Here is a 24,000-nt window from a genome sequence, read left to right as displayed (position 1 = left end):
GTCATTGTGAAGAAGCAAAGCTGGTCCAGTATGCCAGTTACTCTAGAATCTTCTCCGGCCATAATGCAATCACCACAGTCAATATCAAGCAGCAATCCAGTTTTGATTTGTTACATTTATGACTTAAAAAACTATCAGACTATATTATTTTCCAGCAAGAGCCCAAATCACTGTCATTATAGCATTGCTATCTTACACTGCACATTGATGGAATTTACTGGTGACAGTAAGTGATGTGTCCACCAGATCTATACACTGCACATTGATGGGATTTACTGGTGACAGTAAGTGATGTGTCCACCAGATCTATACACTGCACATTGATGGGATTTACTCATGACAGCAAGTGATGTGTCCACCAGATCTATACACTGCACATTGATGGGATTTACTGGTGACAGTAAGTGATGTGTCCACCAGATCTATACACTGCACATTGTTGGGATGTACTGGTGACAGTAAGTGATGTGTCCACCAGATCTATACACTGCACATTGATGGGATTTACTGGTGACAGTAAGTGATGTGTCCACCAGATCTATACACTGCACATTGATGGGATTTACTGGTGACAGTAAGTGATGTGTCCACCAGAACTATACACTCCACATTGATGGGATTTACTGGTGACAGTAAGTGATGTGTCCACCAGGTCTATACACTACACATTGATGGAACTTACTCATGACAGCAAGTGATGTGTCCACCAGATCTATACACTGCACATTGATGGGATTTACTGGTGACAGTAACTGATGTGTCCACCAGATCTATACACTGCACATTGATGGGATTTACTGGTGACTGTAAGTGATGTGTTCACCAAATCTATACACTGCACATTGATGGGATTTGCTGGTGACAGTAAGTGATGTGTCCACCAGATCTATACACTGCACATTGATGGGATTTACTGGTGACAGTAAGTGATGTGTCCACCAGATCTATACACTGCACATTGATGGGATTTACTCATGACAGTAAATGATGTGTCTACCAGATCTATACACTGCACATTGATGGGATTTACTGGGGACAGTAAGTGATGTGTCCACCAGATCTATACACTGCACATTGATGGGATTTACTGGTGACAGTAAGTGAAGTGTCCACCAGATCTATACACTGCACATTGATGGGATTTACTGGTGACAGTAAGTGATGTGTCCACCAGATCTATACACTGCACATTGATGGGATTTACTCATGACAGTAAATGATGTGTCTACCAGATCTATACACTGCACATTGATGGGATTTACTGGTGACAGTAAGTGATGTGTCCACCAGATCTATACACTGCACATTGATGGGATTTACTGGTGACAGTAAGTGATGTGTCCACCAGAACTATACACTCCACATTGATGGGATTTACTGGTGATAGTAAGTGATGTGTCCACCAGATCTATACACTACACATTGATGGAACTTACTCATGACAACAAGTGATGTGTCCACCAGATCTATACACTGTACATTGATGGGATTTACTGGTGACAGTAAGTGATGTGGCCTCAGAATAGGCATTGGTAGTGACTTTGGTTATTAAAGAAGACTTTGAACTAGGGTCTGAAGGTAGTATAAGAAGGAAGAAATTTTAAGATATTGAGGATATTTTAAGTTAGAAGGGAGACGCTGACAGAGTTAATGGGTTAGTGGAGAGAAACTGTGGTTGGCATACTTAAATTTTTTTCTGGGTGTTTACAAAGTTGTCCGCCAGCATGAAGTAAGAAGGTTGCATGATTTATTGATGGAAATATCATCCCTTTACTTCTTTGTCTGCATATCTTCTACACTGTGAATATTTTTCATCAGCATCACAATCAGATGCCCTATGTCTGTGCCAGTGGGCTTGTCCCTTTCCCACCACCTCCTCGATGTCTGTATGCTTTAATGCATTTCAGCCTCTACATTCTTTTACATATCTGCACTGCACCAGCAGTTGTGTCACATGCTTTCTCTAGAGACTGGGGACACCTATGGATTGTCTGAGATCCAGACATACAACAAACATCATATGCCTTTTTCAGAATCAGTTATCTTTCAACTTTAATCTTTTCATGATAATCAGCCATGTAGTCTGTACAATGTCTTTTAACTGTATGAAACTTACCAAAGGACTTGCACATGACAAGCAATATTTTCTCTGTGGAAAATCCTGTGTGTGTGTGTGTGTGTGTGTGTGTGTGTGTGTGTGTGTGTGTGTGTGTGTGTGTGTGTGTGTGTGTGCGTGCACGTGCATGTATGTGTGCGTCTGTGCAATTGTATGATTTTGTGTGTCTGTGTGTCTGTGTGTCTGTGTGTGTGTATGCGTCTGTGCATATGTGCCAACACAAGTAACATCACTGTTCCCTCGTAAGCCTTTGTCTGAAAACCTAAATCTTACAAAAAGTTTTCTTTACAAGTCAAATATGCAAAAAGAATAAAGCCAGTAAGTAGCAACAGAAATCATTGTCTGGTTATGTAAGTCATCCAAACAGTACTTGTCATGTTCTAGAATCTAAACTATCTTCTTCAGTCACAAATGAAATCTGTTTTCCTAGGTGGTCTGCGTGGCTTTCAGAATTTCACCTACATGACCCTGAAATATTTTCTGTAGTCATTTGTCTGCCAATTAATTGTATGAAGATGTTAGTTCACCATAGAAGGATTGCCTAAAAAGGACATTGGCATCAAAGCCAAGTTTACATAAAAAAAAAAAACTAGAACTGCACATAGCTACAGTATGCAGAGAGTCAGGGAGAATATATATATATATGCAAACCTGCACTGCATTGAGGCTGCTTATACTTAAAAGAAAGACCACAGGCCATTATTAACATTTTAATACATCTACAATCAATGCTCATGGTTCACTTGATGCGCACTGTTTGTGTTTACTTCTGAGTGCTGCTTTAAACTTGACTTGTTTTTCCAGGACTGCACCAAACAAATAAATATGTGCCTTTGTCTTTTGTGGTTACCTTCTGAAGAGTGTGTATGAGAATCTTCAACACAATCCTTACTGGCTTACATCTGAAGTTGTCTCGTATTGTTTATATTAGAGCACCATGTACACATTTCTGTGCCTTGGAAAACATGGATTTGCTGATAGTGCCCTTTTTGGAAAACCTTGACTTTTTTATGATGTTGTAATTTTTTTAAGTAAAATTACTCATGAATGGTTGTGTAGCACAGGTAGGTACTAGTCTGGTGTCTACTTTCAGGAGTGATGCCTCCGGAGGGGATCAGGATTCTAAGTTAAATTATTTCTTGTGCAGCCTGATATATACATGGCTAGGAATATGATTTTGCTGTTTGTCTATACAGATGGAATAGTCTCAAACTCTGTGGTGGTATACGCTACATTAAGTAGCTAGAATATGCAATGTCGTTCAGAATTGGTTTACCTGATTGTATATCTGTCCACTTAATCTTACCTACATTTTCTCAGCCATTTAAGTATGAAGTACTTTGCATTCTCCCTGATACTGGCTGCTGTAAATGTGCTGTATAGAAGCAATGTCTAACAGCCTGTTTCAATAGTCTTGTGTAGTAATTCTTGTCCACTTCTGGATATAAACATTACTTCAGATTAATCTGGCACCTGTTTGGCCCTAAACTTTAGTGCATCCTCCCCTCGGCCGAGTAACAAGTGCCCTGAACCACAACCAGGAACTGTTCTTGTTTCTTGAAGGCCATTTGTCCAAGTGTGGAAAATTTTGAATTCAGCAAACTGAAACTATGGCTTCCAAATTTTCACAATATCCAAAATGTGAAAAAAGAGGGAGTGTTACATGTATTTCCCACTCTCCAGGCAAGGCAGCGTAGCTACAGGTAAAATAATGCTTCTTCCCACACTTGAATACTCCTTTTCAATAAATGGTTCTACCTCTGCCAAAAATGTAGAAAAAGTACAACTAATGCAGAAACACATCTGTCATTTTAACTGTTGACACGGCAAAATGTTACTTCACTATTTGGCAATTAAAAAGGAGAACTAGCTTCCCGAACTTCTAAGAATTAGAATCATTAGCACATTCATGTATAAGCACTTTCATTTGGATCAGTGTGACTCGCTGTTTCATCTCCTTAGTATGAATATACCAGGTTACCCTGATCCCATGAGTCCAGTACTGTCTCACTCTTGTAACTCAGCTCTCTGGTACATGCTGGCAGGGCTTTCTCCTGTATTGGTTCATCTACCTGGAGCTCTCTTCCAAGTACACCATAGCTTCTCTATATTTCTGCCTCATTCAACAAGCACCTAAAATAATACCTGTAACTACAGTCTGAATGCCTTCTGACTGGGTCAGTGATCAGATTTCCCTGTCTTCATCGTCTTTCTCTTTATTTCACTATAGTGTGGCAATCTCCTAGAGCACATTTTGTATAAGGTCATTCCATGCATCTGTAGTCTCATTGTTGTATACTTTAATGTTCTCAATTAATTATGGTAAATTGAATGCCCAGATGTTTACTATGAACAGTGTTTTATCTTTCATGTTATAATTAGGTTGTGACTGAAAAGGTACTACATTGGTCCAGTCCTCTAACCTGATATATATATATATATATATATATATATATATATATATATATATATATATATATATACAGTCTCCACATCAGAAAAGCAAGTCCTGATATTGTAAGTAAGTCCTGACTCTGAAAAAGTAAACTGATGCAATAAATAAATAAATAACAACAGTGAATTGATTTAGACACATCTTGCAATCCAGAGCATTTTCTTAAAAGTAAACTTAAAGAGTATAAAATAAACAAATGTAAATATTTTGTGAACAACAAAATATGTTATAACTATATAGCATATAGCAATGTTATCAGTAAAAGGTATTCTTTATATAGATAATAGTTAGCATGTTCATAGTCTTTCCATAAATACTAAAACTTATTGTTGTTGTTGTTCTTTGTCTTTCGGCTTTTCCCGGTTAGTGGTCGCCACAGCGGAACTCCGGTCCGCTAATGGATTGGCATACTAAAACTTATTGTAATCTACACAGACCCCAAATTAATATTTTTTGCTAAATTTTCACAAACAAATTATCATGTCTTGGAAACTGTACAACCTAAGCATATATTGTTAGAACATTTCTGTTAACAAAGCAGTGAAAGAAACTTCTCTGTGTGGAAGATTTTCAATCCATACATATCTAGTTAATCACTGTATATTAATCAGATCAGACAATGGTAATAGAAGTAACGAACTTAAACTCATCTTAAGTCAAAAAACTAATCAAAAATATATAATTAAAATATCATACATAATTACTAAGTATTTGAAAGTAATCCAAGCAGGGTAGGCAGTCTGTTTCCAGTGGAAAATCCTTTATTAAGTACACAGACAAGCGATCCAAGTAAAACAAAAATAACAGAGTAATAGTTTCCTCATAAGCTTTCTAACTATATATATATATGTATATATATATATATATATATATATATATATATATATATATATATATATATATATATATATATATATATATATATATATATACATATATATATATATACTTTTTATCAGGCAAGGGAGTGGTTTATTGTGCTGTAAAACAAAATGTTATTGTTATATATGTTAAATTCACATCCCTTCCCCCATCATTGTGACATTTCAGCTGGTCCTGCCCTACTTAGTAGCTGTCATAATAATATAACCTTTATGTACTTTAAATAAAATTAATAATGATGTGGTACCTCTTATTTAACCAAATTATTAAGTAGATTATTAAGTGATTTTTATCCAAGACAATATACTACATGGCTGGAGATGTATAAAAATCTTAGACCATTTGGCAGTCAAAAAATATATATAAATATATACAGATACACTTTGCATGTAAAAAATCCAGTGTAAAAATCATATTCTATTTTCATAACCTATTGTTAACAAAGATCGCTTTCATCCTTCTAGACTTATTCAGGTCTGTGTACAAGAACCCTAAAAACTATCTACAAAAATATTATTATATAATTAGTATTGTTTTTACACATCATTTTGAATAAAGTGGAAAAAAAAACAATAAAAAGAAAAACATTTATGATGATGGAAACCATGGAGATTACTTGATTTTTTAACATTTTTGTTAACCAGACATAAGGTTTCACATGACAAAAATAAATTCCTCTAGGAGTGTGTGTTTATTGAGATATATATGGAAATATGAAAACAGATGCTTAGTTGTATAAGTAGTGATATAAATAACACTGAATTTCTCTCAAGATGTGCAACTTTCAGAGTAAATATCAGGCACATTTTTCTTGAACATCATCTAATGTTTCACCTGGTGTCATGCACAGTTTGTAAGTCACTTGTTTTTTTGAAGTATTAAGTACATATGGAAATACTAATAAACAATTACAAGAGTGGCCATGGTGGTGCAGCAGTTAGTGTTGTCACCTCACAGCAAGAGGTTCTCCGGTTCGATCCTTAGCTGGGGTGTCTTTTGTGCGGAGGCTGCATGTCCTCCCTGTGGTCGTGTGGGTTTCCTCCAGGTGCTCCGGTTTCCTCCCACATCCCAAATATATGCTGTAGGTGGATTCGGCACTCTAAATTGGCCCTAGGTGTGAGTGTATGTGCGTGCCTTCCATGGAAGGTTGGGCACTGGGCTGGCAACTCGACATTGTAAAACTCTACTGCCAATCATGAGCGGACAAGTGATCCTCTGTGGTGACCCCTAAGTGGAAAAAGCTAAAAGAAGAAGAAGACTAATAAACAATTACAAATATCTCAGGTTAGGGGTAAAGTGTTATATATATGGACATTGATGATGAATTTTCCTTTCTCCAGCCATACCACACACCTCATTAACATGTAGGGCTCTCAGTTATGAAAATATGAACATAAATATAGAGCGATTAATTTCTCTACTGCAGGACATCATAGATTAACAATATTGGTATGATTTTGTTATTTAATTCTTGTACTTTCTATGTATTATTAGGTGGTAAGTCACTTAGTTAAAGAAGACATAAGGAGCTATGGGTGTGAATTGGAAGTATACAAAAAAGACACTATAGGCTTGAATGGGATACACTAACTCCAAGATAACTGCACATTGGAGTAAAGGAAATATTCTAATCTACCCCAAACTCAGACTATTGTATTTTCCCAACAATGTACACTTTTGGTTCTGCTGTTCAAAAGATTGCATTTAGGCACTTCTTATTCCAAGTTGCTGTAACCTTGGAGCTGCTATATATAACATTAAGTATGTTTGTGTGTGTGTGTGTGTGTGTGTCTGTGTGAATATCCATATGTGAGCGTGTGTTTCTGCTTAAACATTTACACGTATGTATGTATGCGTTTGTACATTGTGTGTTAGGTATGATCATTTCATTGTGGTATAGTTCAGATTTGGGCAATAAGATGCAACAGTAACCTTCTCATATCCAGTTCAAATAGTAACATAAACTCATCATATATTTCTAAAGAATACATGTACTAAGCATATGCCTATCCAGTATCTGTACAGATTGGCATTATGTACTGGTATCTGTATAGATGAATTATGTTAGCTTCTTCACCAGTTTGTCGGCATTTTGTACTGGTACTCTTTTGATAACTTGTCACACAACTATTATCTTCTTGCAGGACTGCTCTAGTTAAGTTAAGAGTTGTGCTCGGTTTGCAAAAGGAGTTTAGAGAAATCAACCCAGGTCAAAAGAATAGCTGCATGTTATAAGAAGAAATGCACTTAAATACAAAGTATAAGCACATCTGCTGCAAACACCAAAAATACACCCCTACAGCTCCTTACTTAGATACATTACTTCCATTATGATAGCACCATTGGGAAGTGTAATCACTGTTTATGTGAAAATCTGTCCCCACACCTCTTTTGCAACAAATAGCAAACCTAACTACATTTAGTTATATAATAAATAAAAATAATACATAAACATAATGATCATTGCATTCCTTCCTCTGCAGGCTCTGGCTCACCCTTTACCCTCCCCTTCCCCCCTCACTCAGTCTCTCAGACCTGTTATAACATGCTTAACTACCTCACTTCATCTCAACTCCAAATACATATCCAAATGACTTACACCTGGCTTCCTCTAACTACTACATATAGTACTAACTCAGTCTCCTCTCTTACTTTTCTATCTTCCCCTTCCATCCCATTAGCCCTTCTAGCTTGTTCCACCTTCGTGTGGAGCTTCTACTTTATATCTGCTTGAGTTTAGTGCAGTATTTGTATATAAGATTTAGGTATATGAGTTTAGAACAGTATCTGTTTGAGCTTAGTACTATCTGTATATACATCCTACCTTTATTCCTAGCCTCTAGTTAGGTATTGGTATATCTGTTCATTACTATGTTTCATATTGTATGTATAGCTAATGTTTGCTGCAGTATGTATTATTTGTTGTTGTATATATATTCAATTGTTCTTCATGTACTCTGCTGCTCATTTATTATTCTGTGGAGCTTTTCTCCCTGGGCCTCCACTGAAAAAGGACTTGTGTCCAGTTCGTATTTCCCGGTAAACAAGTATAAATAAAAATAATAATAAATAAAAATAAATACATTTTGCAGCTCAAAACACTGACAGTATCTGCCAAAAATAAACACAAAAAATCAACACAGTCAAACACAAAAACCTTAACACTATACTGAAACTGAAAAACCATGCTCATGCTAAAGAACAGAAATCAACGAGCACACAGCCTAATTCAGAGATGAAACGGGGCTCAAGAAACTCTCCCCATAAGGATAAGCTCTTTGCAGCGTGTTAACTTAATCCACAAACAAATAAGGAAGGAAGGAAAGAAGCAAATAAGTAATAAAAACATTTACAGTCGAAAGCTGTACATATTAAATAGGATGTAAATGGTCATTAAACCCCATTAAGGACATAGCATTTGCAGCAATATGAGAAGCAAGGAAAGAGACAGCATTTTAATCTGGGAAGTATTTATAAGGTTGAGGCGGGTAGGATTGTGCATGTTATAAAATTACTGCCATATTAGATTCAAAGATTCAAAGAAACTTTATTGTCATTTAGGACCACACAAGTGCAGCCAAAATGAAATTACAAATGTCAGCTCACGAGAGAAATGCAGTGCAAATAACATAGATACAGCGGTATTAAAGAATAACATAAGAAAGAAAATAACAACATGTATGACATACAAGAGGTAGTTCACATTACATAAACACATTCAATACCCATTATCCAATGATGAATAATAAATACATAAATGGCCACCACCAAACCCCTTCACCATTAAGCTAGAGAAGAAATACAGACTAGTGAATAGCAGATGTTTAGTTACCATATTGCACTTGTTAACCTTAGACGTGACTCAGTATAGCCATCATATTACATAATAGTAATGATGGCGGTAATCGCTCTGAGCAGCTTAGACGTGACTCAGTACAGCCATCATATTACATAATAGTAATGATGGCGGTAATCGCTCCGAGCAGCTTAGACGTGACTCAGTATAGCCATCATATTACATAATAGTAACGATGGTGGTAATCGCTCTGAGCAGCTTAGACGTGACTCAGTACAGCCATCATATTACATAATAGTAATGATGGCGGTAATCGCTCTGAGCAGCTTAGACGTGACTCAGTACAGCCATCATATTACATAATAGTAACGATGGCGGTAATCGCTCTGAGCAGCTTAGATGTGACTCAGTACAGCCATCATATAACATAATAGTAATGATGGCGGTAATCGCTCTGAGCAGCTTAGACGTGACTCAGTATAGCCATCATATTACATAATAGTAACGATGGCGGTAATTGCTCTGAACAGCTTAGACGTGACTCAGTACAGCCATCATATTACATAATAATAATGATGGTGGTAATCGCTCTGAACAGCTTAGACGTGACTCAGTACAGCCATCATATTACATAATAGTAATGATGGCGGTAATCGCTCTGAGCAGCTTAGACGTGACTCAGTATAGCCATCATATTACATAATAGTAATGATGGCGATAATTGCTCTGAGCAGCAGGATTAAATGAAAAAAAGAGGCTTCAATGTATCATGTATTATAGTTGCTGTTTGTATTAATAAGACTCACAGCTGTAGGATACAAACTGTTCCTGAATCTATGGTCTCTTTCTTGCTCTTGTAAAGAAAAGCTCCTGACTAGAAGGGGAGGGTTGTGCCCAAGATTTTCTCAGCCACCCTCACCACCCTCTGTAATTTCTTCTTCTCAGCAGCTGTGCAGTTGCTGAACCATGCTAAGAAGTTGCTGGTCAGGATGCTCTCGATAGCTCCCCTGTAAAACGTGGTAAGAGGAGACAGTGAATGGAAATATTGACACTAAAATTCACACCTTTCTATGCACCAAGGGAAATCAGTGGGATATATGTCACAGCAGTGTACAACAATGTTTAAAGTGATGTTTGACGATATGCTGCTTAGTTTTCTAAGACACTATACTGCAGATATTCTATGCATTTTATTTATTTACTTTTTTTTTTTTAACTGGGTCGACTGGATGATTCATTTGATTTTTTCACTCAAGACCTGAAACAAATGACACATATAACAAACTACAGTAAGTTTACATTATCTTTACACATGATGTCACCAATAAGTTAACGATTCTGTGGAGATGTATTACACAGCACTTGTCCCAAATTACACAATGAGTTAAAAGTAACAGAACATATTATAAATAGTAGAGGAAATGTAAATCATTTAACAATTTTCTTTAAACAAACATTGTTTCTAAAGGAATATATTGATTGCATTTGTTTGTTGAAAGTGAATGAAACAATGCATGCTGGGGGATATTACATTGCATGGAAATATAACATATTCTATAATCTGGTATAGGGAAATGACTCAGTATGTCATGTATTGAAGTAATGCATGGGATGGGTATAGTACCACAAATGCCCTAAACCCTAATGTGTGATAACATCATAGAATCCTTTAGTGATGCCTTCACATTAATGAATTCAAAGCCTTATTACCTTTCATGTCCAATGGAAGTACTAACAAAACTTGTCAGATGCCACACAAAAAGCAGCCATGCTGTCTACAGTATTATACAGAATTAGCAGAAAGCACAATTTGATGATTTGAATGATTGGGATTACATCTCCAGAAGCATGAACACTTCAATCTGAAAGTTACGCAGCTGACATGGCTATCCTATTCTCAAAAACATTTAAGTGAGTGAAGGCACAGTAAAACGATTCCCTATCTACTATGAGAGCTGTATTCCCTGCCATGTGACATATACACTGCTGTGGTACTTCCTGAATGTACTCTACAAACATTAACTAAACTACATCCATATTTAGGCATGGAGCACACTACAGTGTTGACACATCTAACAAGCAGTATTTCACATGCACTCCTGAAGAATATGGGATAAAATGGATACCCTGAAGAAGTACAGTTTGGTGGTAGCTAAGAATTACTTAATCTAAACAGTCTTTTCATTTTCACTATAGTGCTGTTGTACATCTTACCTGATATATATATATATATATATATATATATATATATATATATATATATATATATATATATTTTTTTTTTTACTTTCCCTGCATTTTTACTGTTGTCTTGCAAATGTGTCATGCAGTCTTTGCCTTGCAGTGTGCCCCAGAAAGCTAAACAAACAACTCATGTCTCTTCCTTTGAAGAAATAATTACACATAGGACTACCAAACATGCCTCAACCTTCAGCATCACTTATAAAAAAGTTGAATCTGTTAGCATTTCAGTTTTTTTCAGATCACCTAATTCACCCTACTGAGGGTGTGTACTTCCAACTTGTACATCATATTCATGCCTCATTCCTCATTTTGTTTTACTGTTACATTGTTCCAATTTCTACCTTATGGTTTCACGATTCCTGAAACAATTTTAGCTGCCAGCTGTTTTCTAGATTTTCTACAACCACCCTGTCAACGAAGAATTGCTTTCTGACATTTTCTCCAAATTTCTCACTTTTTGCCTTTGCTGGGTAACTTCTGATTATTTGTAGTCCTAAAACATCAGTCATGCTACAGCTTTTCTGTCATCAAACCTCTTCTGTATTGTGTACTTTGTATGTCCCTTGTATGTTCTTTGTTAACCAGCCCTTTTTGTATAATCAGTAATATCTGGCAGAATACAGACCAAGTCTGGACTGCCTTCGAGATTAAGAACAAAGGGCATTTTATTAACCATGTTGATACTGCTAGTTCACCTGGATATCTTGTACACACTTATAATTACATTTACATTCTGTATGACATCGTATTGTTGTCACTGTGTTGCATAAATGAGACAGATGATCATTTCTTGTCCTGCTATTATTTGTGACAGTCATTACACTGATTATTCCAATTTGTCCTCATTAGATGCTAACTTCTGTCCTCTCTTATCCTGCAAGCCATGCTGGAATTTTCTGATGCAGACTACTAACAGGCAAACTGCATTCATTACCTATAACTCCACTTGGCATCTGGAGAAATAGTTACTGCTGTGAGGATGGCAAATGAATAAACAGTACATGATGGACCTGCCCAGCAATGTTTCCATGATTTGGTGTTCCAGTGACAGAGAAGTGCTACCAGAACACATAGAGAGAGAAAGCAAGCTAATGCTCAGAAAAGAGCAAAAGTAAAATAAAGTAAAACAAGTTTGTGGCACTCCATGACTCTAAATGTTAAGCTGGCAAACTATGCCTTTAATTTCTGTGTTTTCTAACCCACCAAAAGAAAAACTAGAAGTGCAAAAAAGAAAATGACATTTTCAGTACATTTTCTGGTACCAAATTTTGTTGGTACTAGTAGTTTACTGGACTGAGTTGGGATGTCTTATAAATGTTCACTGTGGAAAGGACTACACTTAGTCTTAATTGGACATTGCACTGTTTTTTTCCAATAAAACAAATTCCCTTTTAACAGAATGTGGAGACTGGAGCAATAAGAAATTGAATGAAATGTGAAATCAGAATGCAAAGAAGGAATCAGTGTGCTTCAAGATTTGCTGTTCTGCTGTGTTTTTGGTCTTTTTTATGGCATGCTGGCGGGCAGCATTTTGAGTGCCAACATTTCAATAGGGAGCTGTGCTTCATTTACAAGAAAGGTGTTACCCATTGCCTTGGGTTTTTTTTTTTTTGGTGGGCCAACAGTAGCATCAGGCTAATAACCATTATTCCAAATGAGTTGTAATTTTAAAAGATGTATGCAAAACTGACATTAAAGTAAAAAGAGGGCGCATGAAACTTAGTTTAAAGAGAACAAGACTGGGATATGGGACTGGAGCTATTATGAATGCTGGGGAAGTAAATGTAATTTTTAAATAAGTATCTGAATACTCTGTAATCCATGGCCATTTTTTTAAACAGTTACAGTATCTAGGAAACAATTTATTTATTTACTGGAATGATCTTACAGGGCAGAGCTCTGTTTCAGCAGAAGCCTGGAAAGAAAAGCTCCACATGAATTTATACAAAACAATAAATGTTTTGATACAATTTTCAAACAATTGAACAGCAGAAAATAAGCAGAAAATTTAACAATTTATAAATATATGTGAGCAGCATACAGTCAGCAAAATTTAAAATTTAACAATAACAGTGTGACCTAGTTTTTATTTATACGTCCCAAAGACTTAAGAGGTCTATACATATAGGAGTATACTCTTCTTCGACCTTAAAGGAAATGATCAGAATATAAAACCAGCAATGAAGTACAGATTTAATACCACATGATAACCAGATTATGATTTATTTACTGCTTTCTTTAGTGTGACATATGTGAAAGACCAATTGTTCTGATCTGTTTCACAATGGTCTGGCTGTTAGAATTTCTGCCTCACAGTTTTTAGTTCTCTGGTGCATATTCTCAGCTGAGTTTTGATTTCCTCCCTGTGTCTGTGAGGGGTTTTACTGAGTGCTTCCTCTTCTTCCCACATCTCAAAGACATAATGAATTGGCAATCATACAGATTACCTGTGTGTGCTATGTATGAGTGTATGTATGTGTGCATGCAGAAATAGACTGGCATCCTACCCAGGAATAGTTTCTCTGACTTGCACTCATTGATTGCTAACTTAGGCTCCAGCTCATCTGCAATCCTGATTCGGATAAAGTAGGTATCAAAGAGAGCAATGAATATATAATTGTCCTGCTATAGCAAGTGTGCTCTGTTACTACAAATATGAGAGTTCACTACAGCTGATATCACAACAGTAAACTTCTTAACACATGAATAAACGTTTAACTTTCTAGTTTACATTGTGTACCTCTAAACTAAAATTGTTAGAAAAAAATGAAAGATCTTTAATTTGTTGTCTGCAGAAGAACTTTTCTTAATTTGCAGTTACATTTCCTGCAGCTGTTTTTTTTTTCATTAGTTGTACAGTTCCATCTCCCTTAGCTGTGTAAGTCTGTGAAACATTACAGAACTGAGACAGGATCACACTATATATTTAAACTAAGCACACTCTACAGATTGCATTCATTCACAACTGCTATACAGAGCAGCAATATCCCTCATACAGGAAACTGAGGTTTATAAGATTATAAAGAACCACTCACAAACTATGCTAAACTAAGCATCACAATCTATGCTAAACTAAATATCCTTAGTAACATTGGGCAGTGGTGCAAACAGAACAGGAACATTATCTTTTTTCATCAAAACACAAAATGGTGTTGATATCATCTCACATAAATGTAAAAGATCTTCATTGCAACTCAGTACTGAATAAACATGCTGTGGTTGCAACAGCTGTATTATGTAAGGTACCCCATCTGAAAAAATGATGGGTCCATTGCCAGTACAGAGCTCTGAGAGTTGCAGTTCAGTTCAGGGAAGGTATAATTTCTTGTTCCAAAGTTAAACCCAGAAGTACAGGCTGAAGGCAGGTGACAGGTCTAGCTTCTACAGAAGCTAAACTAGGTATCTTCCTATGCTTGGCAAGCAGAACATATTTAAATAAAATGTGTATAACAAATTACTTTATTTGCTAAAGTATGACAGTTTTGAAAACTGAAATAATTTCTAAACAATAGTCTGATCAAGTGTGGCACTCATACAGATAATGTAATGGTGACAATTGTCTAGAAAAGGACAATGAACAGTTATGCAATGCAGCTCTTTAATCTTCATTCTGATGAATAAGGCAGCAATTTATATGGGCTCCTATTACAAGACTGAAGACGCATTCTTTCAAATGCGTCTTGGTCAAACATAAAAGACTGAAAAAGCAAAACATCGAAGTGTCTTTTAAGCAAATTCTTTCCCTGGGAAATGATGAAATGTTTTAAAAGTGTTCTTTTTTTTTTGTTGGTACAGCGATTTTTTTCCCTTGGAAAAAAATCGCTGTTCTGACAGTTCAACATTACAAGCTTTCGCTTACATAGGGTCGATTAATCACCGTTTGCTTTTTTTAAGCGTTCAGTGATGTAATATAGACCCATTTATACTATGGGCAAAGCATGGTTTTAGGCCTACTGTCTTTCACTTAGGGTTGGTTCTTATATTTCCCCCATACCTGTCTCTCACTGCTGAAACAATCATATGTAAAGCTCAGCATTTCAGATAGAATCTTAAATCAGCTTTGCAAGACTGAGTATGTGAACTAATACAAAATGTATTTCTTCTTATTTGAGCTGTACTACTAATTCTCTTTTCTACATAACATAATTCACAACCTAGTTTAAGGGTAAATAATGTAGGCTAAAATATTAGCAGGTGTAAAGGGCTTGCTGTACAGAGGGAAAAAGAACACAGCTTCAGCTAATCACGTCTCGTTGAATATTTATTTCAACACTCAAATGCAGTATTGATTCAGAACTGCCATGCAATTTATACAGGCCTTAACATAAATATTAAAAATGTTAGAATTAATTAATTCCTTTGTTCACGATTTCTGGATTTAATCCTGTTCAAGCCAGATTTCACACTGTGAGTGTAATATGTGCATAACAGGACAACTCAAGTACATATTAGCTCAAAAGAAGCATTCTGTTAATAAATACTAGAACGTCTGCATTTGTATATTTACAATATAATAACTGAAATGTTACCTATGCACTTTGTAGCAACTGTGTATCAGTATAAAGCACTTCTTTCTGTCTTTATTTCTTCGTTGTTTATAACCCCCTCCCCCAAACAGCAGGCAAAAATAGACAGGATCTTGCTGTAAATTGGAAGTACTGTCTTGATAAATGGGCAGACTGCAACCTGTCAGCACCCGTGTGTGTGTGTGTGTGTGTTATCTGTCTCAGTCTCCCCTTTAAATACTGTAGGATAATCTAATAAACCTGAGAGGGTGACACACACATACACACACACACACACACACACACACACACACACACACACACACACACACACACACACACACACAAAGATATTCATCTATACAATGTTCACATAAAGAGCTTTAACCCCACAGCATATCAGTCAGACTTCTGTTTTTGGCTGCAAGCCCATTAAAAAAAAGCTGTTAAAACTCCATAATCCTCTGTCAGCTATTTTTCTTACCTTGGATTTGACTTCAGCTGAGAGTCCATAAGCAGGTCCCTTAACAAAATGAGTAGACATCTTTCTAGATTTGTTTCACTCTGCCTGGACGCTTCAGAGACTTAAATCCCCTGGCAGGCTGAAGTCTGTAAATGCCTTACAGAGATTTCAGCAACTTTCTTAAACTTTTCAAACTCTGCAGTAAGTGTGCTTTGACATAATCTCCTCATTGGTTAGAATCCCAACCAATCCAGACAAGGCATTTGAGTGATGTCAACCTGTTGGTATTAAAAAATGACTGTATCATATTTTCCACTTTTCAGGAGTTACACATGCTTGTGTCATGAAAGAAGCTGCATTCCTTGTAATAAAATAAGTTCAGAGGAGCTAACAAATTTCACATTCTCATCTCATGCTTGATTCAAAAGTCTGAACTATATTACATTGCCTTTCTCATTGTCACCTTTAATTTAACTACATTTTTGATTAGTTTCATTACATTTAAGTAATACAGTTCTCAAAGGTAAATAGTTTGTTCTATGTATTTAAATTGTTTGTAAATAAAAATTAAATTTGACCCAAAACTTGCTCAGTGTAAAATGTGTAAAATAGTAAAACATGAAATGAAATACAATTATCAACATTTTATTACTTACTGCAAAATTAAGACTGTGTGGTACAATTTGACAGGTTTTGAACTGAGAACATAATAAGGGAATAAAACTACTTCACAATACCTCCAATAAATGCCTATTTACAGAATGGGAGAGGTTATAAACTCTGTATGCTACATTTTTCGTCCGTTTGCTTTTTTGCTTGTTGTTTCAGTTCGTGTTCGTGTTCAGTGATAATAAACTGTGGATTATTTTTGGCAGTTGTCGGCACTTATTGGTGTTTTCCAAAGGCATTTTTTGAACATAATAAGGGAAATAATCCTTGATGATACAGTTTATTAATATAAAACATACACAGTTCCTATATAACATGCAATATTTTTCCAGTAGTGGAAAAAGGCAGTCTGGTATTTTATTTATTTATTTATTTATGAACCATATGGGATTGCTAATCCTAAATGGCTGTTTTCAGTTATGACCTTGGACATAAACGATTACAGAGTTATGTGCATTGCAGATGAATAAAAATAGCAACGTCAGTGCTTATTTACAGTTATAACAGACTAAATAAAAATATTCTAACAATACAGCTGACATCATTTCAAAGCAATTAATCACCTGAGTAACACAATCTTTTCACATGCATCATCAGTATATGACCAGCAAATGGTGATAAGTGCTACAGATTACTTGCAAGTGCCAACTCCAACAAGCACTGTTCAAGGAGGAACAGCAACACACCCCGAGTAAGAGATTGTTAGACATCAGAAAGGAAAACAGCAAGTGCATTCTAGCAAACCTACATTTGAATTTCTACTGGGTAAATTCTGAGGGAGTAGAAAATGCATTTCTTAAACAACAGACTGTAGTCGATATGTGATATGTTTAATAAATGAGGATATTCAGTCTAGGTGGCAGACAAAGAAGGAATTATTCACTGACACATTAGTGAAGCTGTGGCTACGCTTATTAGTAAATATAGACAACCTAGATACTCCCTGATGAATTATACCTTACTGTGACTCATGGGAACCAGGGTAGAAGGGATAGTAACAGAGAGGGACAAACCATCAAAACACTTGGAGATGTATTTGAATTGTGAACCATCTGCAGAGCTGTGAATGTATACATTCTATTAGTGTGTATGTATAGTTTTGGCATCCTTCAGAATTTGGAAAATCTCCCTAATGCACCACGGATCTGATATTTCAGGAAGTTCTTGTGAACTAGCACCATTTTACCTTATTTAGCATTTTTAAACATGTTATAATGGAGTCCAGTTTTGGATAGTGTTATCCAGACACATGACGTAGTTCTATGGTATATGTGATATGAAATTAACAAAATGCCAAATCTTACATATAGATTTTTTTTTCTCTGTGCCCCATTGATTTGGAGTTTGCTATACAATTTCAGGAGGAGGTAAAGTCCCATATAAAAGGAGGTTTGGGGTACGGGAGGCAAAAAAATAATCTTTTATATGTTTTTCCCCTCTGGATTTCATATACCGCAGGATTGTATTTCACACTTTCAGAGTGCAGTGTTTTGCTGTGGTTACAGGTTAGGAATGCTTTGTCTCTGGGATGATAACATGTGGTACAATAATGAAACTGGTAAACTAATTGTACTATCACATGGTAGATCCAGTCTGGCAGCTTAGTGAAGTGGATTAAGGCTATGAGTGAGGTGCTAATGAGCTCCCTGTACTTCCAGGTTTGAATCCCTCACCATCCGTTTGACTACTGTATGACTCAGTACAAGTTACTTAATCAGACAGTGCTCAGTAACCTGGTTGCTATATATAAATAACAATTAACATTGGGAAAACTACTCATGTACCAGCTCTTTTGCTCAACGTTTTCTAGAATTCATAAATTCCAACGCCTTGGATCAACTTATTCACATCCCCACCAGGGGCAGCAATATGCTAGACCTGGTCATTACCAACATGGGAAACCAGTGTTCCACACCAGAGGTCAATTTCTCGTCGGTCAGATCCGACCACAAGCTAATCAGCCTAGACATCCACATCCCACCCCCACCCCCAATTAGGGAAACCATCGTAAACAACTTCTCCAAAGCCAACTTCACACTTCTTAAGACAGAAGTGGCAAACTTCATGACACCCATGCAGACGGATAATAGAAGTATGACTGCTGAAGCCTACACAAATGCACTTTATAAGCGCTTACACGAGTGCATGGATCATGCTATCCCTAATAGAACCAAGATGTTATCTTCCAAAAAAAGGAAGCCAGTCTGGTGGTCTTCTGCCATAAACAAACTCTACAACAGAAGAAAGAAACTGTTGCAAAAAAGAGTAAAATCCCATGACTGGAGGAACTCCCTGATCAACCTCAGTAAGAAGCTGAGATCCCTCATAAAATCCTCCAAAGCTAGTTACGAAAACAAAATTGCCACTGACTCTAAAGACAACCACAAAGCATTCTATAGCTATGTCAAGAATCTCAATGGGAACACTCAGATCTGCTCTGAGTTACAGCACAGTGGCACTAAATATACAGAACCAACTCATATTGCCAACATTCTAGCAGATAGGTTCAGTGCTAGCTTTACCCTTCTCTCACCCACTAGAGGGCCTATCTCTATACCAGGAGAATGCAAAGTTCCTATAATTACGGCTACACAGGTAAAAAACACACTCTCCAAAGCCAAGAACACAGCATCCATGGGACCTGACAATATCCCAGGCTGCGTTCTACATGAACTACAGAATGAACTGGCACCCTACCTAAGTACCATGTTAAATCATAGCCTCACCTCAGGCTTTGTACCCACTGAATGGCGCACCACAACGGTTATCCCACTCCACAAAGGGGGAGCCACGACAGACCCCAGGAACTACCGCACCATAAGCTCGACGAGCCTGGTCTGCAAGGCCATGGAACGTATCATCATGGAACTCATAAACAAAGACATTGGTAATCTCCAAACTCTGGACCCTACCCAGTTTGGATTTGTAAAAGGCAGATCATGTCTCCTAAACCTGACTGACTTCTTTGAAGCAGTCACCAAAGCCATAGATGAGGGTAAAATGGTTCACACAGCTTATCTAGATCTCGCCAAGGCTTTCAACACTATCCCCCACTCTGGAATTATAGATAAGCTCACTAAACTAGGTATAAATCCCTATGTCACAAGATGGGTTGCCAACTGGCTCACAGACAGAACCCACACTGTGAAAGTAGCGGATTCCAAATCCGACTTCAGACCAGTGACAAGTGGAGTACCACAGGGTTCAGTCCTGGGTCCTCTCCTGTTTGGTATCTACTTCTCTGAAGTGCAGGCTAACACAGAAGGTCTTTGGCTAACAAAGTTTGCAGATGACTGCAAACTAGGAGCCATAATCGAAACTCCTAACGATGTGGACAAACTACAAAAGGGCCTCACTGAGAGAGAGATACCTAGTGTCAAAAGCCATGGCTTGAAGCTCAATGCCAAAAAGTGTATTGTCATCCCCTTTGGTAAAAACTCTGTACCCATGAACTACCACATAGCTGGTAGTCTACTTAATGCTGAAAATGTGATAAGAGACCTTGGGACACAGGTGGACAGTAGTCTCTCCTTTGATAATCACATCACCACAATGGTCAGGAAATCCTTCTATGTGGCTCATCTCATCACAAAAGGATTCTCATCCAGAAAAAAAGAGGTCATTGTTCCCCTCTACTCATCACTCATTAGACCCATTATAGAGTACAACGCCCCTTTCGGTATGTACCTCACAAGACATCTACAACAACTTTAAAGACCACAGAAATACCTCACAAAGAGGATTACTGGCCTCAAACAGATGCCCTACGCAGACCGTCTCAAAAAACTACAGCTTTACTCCATCGCATATCGCCTACTCAGGGGCGATCTCTGCCTAACATACAAAGCTATGTCAAACCCAGAGCTGTTGGACATGCTCCACTTAAAGAAATCCCAATCCATCAGAGCTACACGCTCTACGGACCTAAACCTTGTCACCACAATAAACAGAACATGCTGGAGGGATAGATTTCTGTCCCAGAGACTTCCCATACTCTGGAACAGACTACCTATCTATGTCAAACAGAACTCCTCATTAGCACTCTTCAAGAAAAATCTTGATGATTGGATGGGAAATGGGAAATTCACCGCAGGGATCACTTCTGTGGCTCTGCTCGACAGGGGCACAAGAAAATAATTTTCTTGGGTGGCGAAAGCCAGGGTACATGTTTTGGCTAGGCTTATATAGGCCCTAGGGCCAATAGCCTAGTGCCTACCTATGAACCTATAAATAGTCAACAGATGCAATGCATAAAGGTCCAAAAGTCTACATCAAAATATGAAGTTCAATGTAATTAGTGATAGGGTGAAACAGACAAAGTCACACTTTTAGGCATTTAGATGTGCACGTTTGTTGAAGTACATGTTATCTAAATGAAAACCAGCCAGGCAGGATAGAATGGGAGTGAGTGTCGAACACTTTTTTGTCTTTTTTTGGGGGGGTAGTAGAAGTTTGACATGCTGCACTGGGAATACCTATTAGAAGATTAGAGCAAAGGCATCTTATAGGCAGTGATAGTTAGAATGTGCTCTTGGCAATCCACACGTGTGAAGACTGGTAGAGATGGGTGAAGGCTGCCAGCCTAGCCAGATAGAATTGTGCACATAATTCTATCATTTGTAAATATGAATGTGAATCACAGGCTTGTTGAACTTAAAACAATGTGGCAACATTGCCCTCTGCTGTAAAGAAAGCTAAGTCAAGCATTTCTTGTTGGTCCTTTGAAATTAAAATGACTTTATGTCTGTTCCTTTAAAGTTAGAATTTGGAGTCAGTGAGTCTGAGTAAGCATCCTACCTATTGTTTTAAGGTTAAAGTTAATGACCAGAATTTACATGTGGAATGTCCTTTATTGCTCTAAGTGTAAAAGAATGTAAATGCAGTTGATGTCAGCCTGGGAACACCAGGAAAGTGTAAAAGATGATGTAATGTTTAGCAGGACTGCAGTTTTAATTTAAAGAGTGAGAACCAGAGATTGTTGCATTTTTGTCTGACTATTTTAGAAGTATGTTTTCTTGTAGATAGCAAGAAGCTAGAATATTAGACTAAGTGTTTTTCTGTGATGTCAGAACTGTGCTACTGATTTATTTCAAGTATTTCTGTGTGATCTCTGAACTTTTGTCTAGCACTGTGTAGTAGAAAGCATTGTCTTGTGGTTTTAATTATTTATTATTAAATATTTTAAAACCTTTCAACTGTGGTTGTTTTGTGTAGAGATAAGTTAAGCTCTAGAGTACATTGCATATTTATAGTTTATTGTACAAAGCCACTCTAATAAGCCTTGTCTGATTAGTCACACTTACCAATTGGATAATAATATTGCACAGTAATAACTGGGCACCCTTTTAAGGGCCTTTAGGTAACTGATAATATTAGCTGGGTGGTGGCAGTAATTGCTACCATATAGTCTGGGTAAAAGGGGCACAACTGGAGAACATGTGCTAGCCTTCCCCAGGAGTGCCTGTGTGGTTGTATAAACTTATCTCAAAGTTTGTGTGTCAGCTACTTGGGCAGGGACACAAAGCACTGGTTGGACAGAGAGGGTGCTGGAGATTTTAGCTTGCTCAGCTAGGCTGAGATCTGGACCCTATAGCTGTGCCAGTGGGGAGTCTTATTGGGAACCTGTGGAGCAAGGGAGCGACCAGCCCCGGACTGACTGTGATCTCTGTGTGCTCTTAAGGGAAATTGCACTTTACAGTGTTTATTTGTTATCTTTTACCTCCTATATGAGATGCCCTCTGGTGTTAGTGGTGAGGATTGAGGCTCCTTGATTGCTGGGCCAGGCCACGGGGCATCACAACATGTGATAGCTTTCATGGGGCATGTGTGAGAATGTGATAGCTTTCATAGGGCATGTGTGGGAATGTAATAGCTTTCATGGGACGTGCAAGAATGTGATAGCTTACATGGGGCATGTGCAGGAATGTGATAGCTCTCATGGGGCATGTGCAGAAATGTGGCTACCCAGAGGAGAAGGGATTGCATGCTATGCATCTGTCAGTATGCACATAGTCACTAATGGAACTGAGAAGATCGCTCTTGGAAAACATCAAAGGCTGAAGTAAAACTGATTTCATGAACTTTAATTACTCCCTGACATAGGAATGGGTCCATTCCCATCAAGTTATATAAAACACCTGAACATTTGGCGAAACTGAAGAAAAGAAGGGATTAGGGCCATATAACACAAAACTCTGATGGCTACCTTGATGATGAATAATGGTCAACCCTGATTGCAGACTGCCCTGCCAGAGAAATATTGGTTTCATTGAGTGCAGTGGGGCTGATGGTTAGGTAGTGATAGAAAATGAAGAAAAGCGTTAAGCATTCTGCCCCTGATAAAATTGGTCATTCTGACTGTCAGCTCTCTTGCCTACCAGCTAGCTCACTAATTCTGAGTCATTTCAGATTATTTGGAGAATTTCAAGTTATAGCATTTATAACATGTTTGGTATTTGATGATTCCAAAAGGCCATTTTCTTTTATAGTTTTAAACCCTCCAAGGGCCTTCCTAAAAGGTCTTTAGAATTTCACTACATTAAACATTAAAACGGCAAACCCTCCCAAGAGTGAGACAGATGGTATTTTTTCACAGGCATCTGGCAGAATGACAGACTGTAAAATATGTGAAAAAGCAGATGCAATAAAAATGTGTCTTTACAAACTTCAAAACAAAAAATACTGTATACTTGCATTTATAGCCTTTATATACATGTAGTTGGCCTCATTTCTATTGTTTTGATTTTTCCAGCATATTGATAGAATGATTTCATCCGTACTAAGAAAATGATTGACTGTATTCCTGTGCTCCTTGGGAATTGGATGACCTAGAATTCTTCTTTGGATACTTTCCTTTTAATATTTACAGGA

At 37.3% G+C, this 24,000-nt stretch overlaps 1 protein-coding gene across 1 annotated transcript in view; it reads right to left on the bottom strand.

Annotated features, from left to right (window-relative positions):
• CNN1 (calponin 1) overlaps positions 1–16,636 on the bottom strand; it is a 344,933-nt gene extending 328,297 nt beyond the window's left edge. Inside the window, 1 exon segment of the mRNA XM_044084643.1 lies at positions 16,483–16,636. Within this exon segment, the coding sequence (XP_043940578.1) occupies positions 16,483–16,542 (60 nt within the window). The 5' untranslated portion in view covers positions 16,543–16,636.
• Between the last annotated feature and the right edge of the window lie 7,364 nt (positions 16,637–24,000).

The sequence above is a fragment of the Protopterus annectens genome, chromosome 9.part0 (assembly GCF_019279795.1).
Source record: "Protopterus annectens isolate FY-2018-M chromosome 9.part0, PAN1.0, whole genome shotgun sequence".
Taxonomy (NCBI): domain Eukaryota; kingdom Metazoa; phylum Chordata; order Ceratodontiformes; family Protopteridae; genus Protopterus; species Protopterus annectens.
The sequence above is the reverse complement of the archived record's forward strand: the minus strand, read 5'-3'. Positions and strand labels throughout refer to the sequence as shown.